Here is a 3,328-nt window from a genome sequence, read left to right as displayed (position 1 = left end):
TCCATCTAATATTTATATTTTATTTCAGCTTCATTTCAATGAATCATTTCAGTTAGAATAACAACAATGTATACAGTAGGCCTGCAAATAAAAATAAATCTGAAAATGCAGAGACATTACGTATTGGTAACCAGTTGTATTGGTCATTGGACCAGTTTTGAGCTGGTTGTATTTGTCACACACACCTGGCAAGCCTTCATGAGGCGTCAACATTCATCTCTCTGAAGGGCGGCTCTCAGATTGCTCCAGAACTCGCCTCTCTTTTCCTCATCCTCGGGCCACTCCAGATACGTCCTGGAGTTCATAATCTTCCGTAGCTTGCAGAAGCGATTGGGGATGGTCTCCTTCTTGATTGGCTCTAGAAGTACTAGGACAGCGGAGTCATTGTGCTCATCGACTATGCGGAAATGTGAGAAGTCCAGTTCGTAACGACACCATTCGCTGGTAACAAAGTGCTCAGACAGAACAAAGAGAGTCCGATGGCTCTTCTCAATCGAGTCGATGATGTTGTCCATGATCCAGCGGCCCGGCCGGAAGTCCCGCTTGTGCAAACACAGGGCGAACGAAGGCTGAGCACTCTCCAGCTCTGGAACGAGGATCTCCTCGACCCACTCGGCGTCATGTTGACTGTAGGATACAAAAGCGTCATAGCGGATCTCTCCGGCCAGTCGACCAACTGCAGGTTTTCGTTTGGCTTGTATCCATGCTTTAGTCATCTGCAGGTACCATACAACGTGAAGCTTATGGCAGGTGACAACAATAAGTCCAAGCACTATGATAATCACAGAACAAAGCACTGAGACAGCAGGGATCATATAACACTCGAAGACCGACAATCTGACACTTTCAATAGCATAACCTCTGAGAGTGAATGGAGTGTCGCACACATAATTGCAACGACCATCTCGAAGTGTAACGAAATGGTCAACATCTTGTTTGAAGAAAGATACAAACTCGCAGGAGCACACAAAATTGTTGTTACCCGCCTCCAAGTATTGCAGGTTTTGAAACCTCCTCAAAGAGCTCCCGTTGAACATGCGCAAGGCGTTCCTTTGGATAAGCAGCGTATGGAGCCTCGGAAGTAATTCCCCCTGTGGTAGTTTCATAAATCGGTTGCCTGTCAATATAAGTGTAGTAAGTTGAGGAAATCTTTGGTTGAAAACCATCAGATCATTTTCGCTGAGATCCAGAACCGTCAAGGTAGAAGGCAGGCAAGCAGTCATCGTACGTAGCTTTGTGCTGGAAAGGTTCAGAAACCTGAGAGTCGATGGCCAGCTACACTTTTCTGGCATAGAAACAAAACTATTATGACTTAAGTCTAAAAATATGAGCCTCTTAAGATTAGTTACCAACCGAGACATCAGCCCAAGAGATTTTAACACGTTCTGGCTCACATTTAGGGTGTTGAGGTTTTGATATGCGCCAAAACCTGTAAATAAGGTCGGTTCGATTGTCAGGTCTGACAGGAGATTTTGACTAAGGTCCAAGTATTCAAGATTTTTCAACAAAAAAGTAGTTTCCCGAGGAATGACAAACACTGTGCTGTTGATCACAGACACCTTATGGAGATGCACCAGGAGAAATCCCAACTGGGTCATGCTACTAAACACAAAGAACCCTCGGATGTCAAGATTACATATGTAGGCAGTATGTAAGTTTTCATAATGTGTGTACGAAGCATTCTGCCACCACCCTTCACCAACTAAATGTACATCTTTTAAACCTAAATAAGACAAAGGAGAACCATCCATGACCTGCAAAAAAAAGGTGATCGCTTCATCGCTTGTGCTGCTATTTTGGAAACTCAAGCTTTTAGTCCCACCTTCTCTCACCGCTTTGAAGGGTTCTGTCGAAGTGCTCGTACTGAGTGTGACATCTTTGATAGTCAGAAGAGTTTCAGGGTGAGAGACATCTTGAAGAACCTTAGAGACAAGTTCTGGATCGTTCTGAAAGAGATTCTGAAGGCTCAAAGAGACTAAACCGATGGGACGGGCTGCTTTCAAGCCCCCGCTTTCATACGATCTCAGGTTACTGCCAATAAATGTAATCTCTTCCAGATGAGTGAGCCCTTCTAAGCCATTCTTGTGTACCTTCCTCAGCGATGGACTGCCAATTTGCAGCGTCCTCAAGTTAATGAGAGAATGGAAGATGGAAGCAGGTCCCAAGGTGGAGTATGGGTTTCCTACAAGGTTCAATTGCTGAAGAGATTGTAGCTCATGGAACCAAGACGAAAACAGTTTTTTCAGGTTGTTTAAGGACAGATCGAGAACTTTCAGATTACGTTGAGATTTGAACGCCTCCTTGTGTATAAACTTGAGCTTGTTCTTATGCAAGTTTAGGGTTTTCAGCGCAATATAAGGGCTGAGATCATTGATGTCAATAGACACAATTTGATTGAAAGACAGGTCAAGGCCAAGAGCATTCGCTGGAACCTTTGGGACCTGTTGGAGTTGATTTGAGGAGCAATTGCAAAAATATTTCTGATCACATTTACATGTCCTGGAGTACTCAAAGCCTTGAGCCAAAATCAACATAAAAAGAATCATGGACTCCTTCGCACCCAAGAGTCTCATCCTGTAAAAAAAAAAAGAAGAAAAAAAAAGATATACTTTTATTCAGTAAGGATGCATTAAATTGATCAAAAGTGATAGTGAAGACTTTTACATCACTTTTCCAACATTCTATTTCAAAGAAATGCTGTACTTTTGAACTTTATTATCATCAAAGAATCCTGAAAAAGACGTATAATTCAGCGAACACAAGAACAGAAAACAGAAGTTCTTCATTTCCAAAATAGTCATTCAATCAATGCACTCTCTTTATATCTAACATCTATAATCGCAAGCTGATGTTTGCAGTCAAATATTAAAGTGCTTTCAGTTCTGCATATTCTAAGACAGAATTTTTTTTAATATGATTACCTGACTGCTATTATTGTGTCTGCTCCTCTTTTGTACGCAAACTGCAGTTTGGCAGTAGTCATAATAAAGTAAAACAAACAGAGTTCAAACATGCAAACATAGTGTGAGTCACAGGAGGTAGTGAAACTGAATAGCCTGATTGAAACGTACAAAATCATGTCTCTTTTTTCAGCAGCATTATTTTAGGGAACCATCCCTATACAGACCAGTCTCAGAGCATGTGTACATATATATATACACGCTGCACATGTACTGTAGGTGTAGTTGGGTGATAATTTTTTTAGACCGTCTCAGAATGTCTTACACAGCTTTTATTCAAATAGTTTTTTGTAAAACTATGTTTTTTTTTTATGTTCGCTTCACTAAACACTGCATTAGAATTAAGGATGCGAAAAGAGGAAGTTAGC

The 3,328-nt window shown here is 41.4% G+C and overlaps 1 protein-coding gene across 1 annotated transcript; it reads right to left on the bottom strand.

Annotated features, from left to right (window-relative positions):
• Positions 1-206: 206 nt before the first annotated feature.
• tlr2 (toll-like receptor 2) lies at positions 207-3,014 on the bottom strand. The gene is made up of 2 exons (XM_056263546.1): positions 2,922-3,014; positions 207-2,574 (listed from the first exon to the last, which is right to left on the bottom strand). Exons 1-2 carry the CDS (start codon positions 3,011-3,013, stop codon positions 207-209), a joined length of 2,460 nt encoding a protein of 819 aa, XP_056119521.1. The 5' UTR covers position 3,014.
• Between the last annotated feature and the right edge of the window lie 314 nt (positions 3,015-3,328).

The sequence above is a fragment of the Rhinichthys klamathensis genome, unplaced genomic scaffold (genome assembly GCF_029890125.1).
Source record: "Rhinichthys klamathensis goyatoka isolate OS25496 unplaced genomic scaffold, OSU_Roscu_1.1 h1tg000208l_1, whole genome shotgun sequence".
Lineage (NCBI taxonomy): Eukaryota > Metazoa > Chordata > Actinopteri > Cypriniformes > Leuciscidae > Rhinichthys > Rhinichthys klamathensis.
Note: the sequence above shows the minus strand (reverse complement) of the source record. Positions and strands in the feature narration are given on the sequence as shown.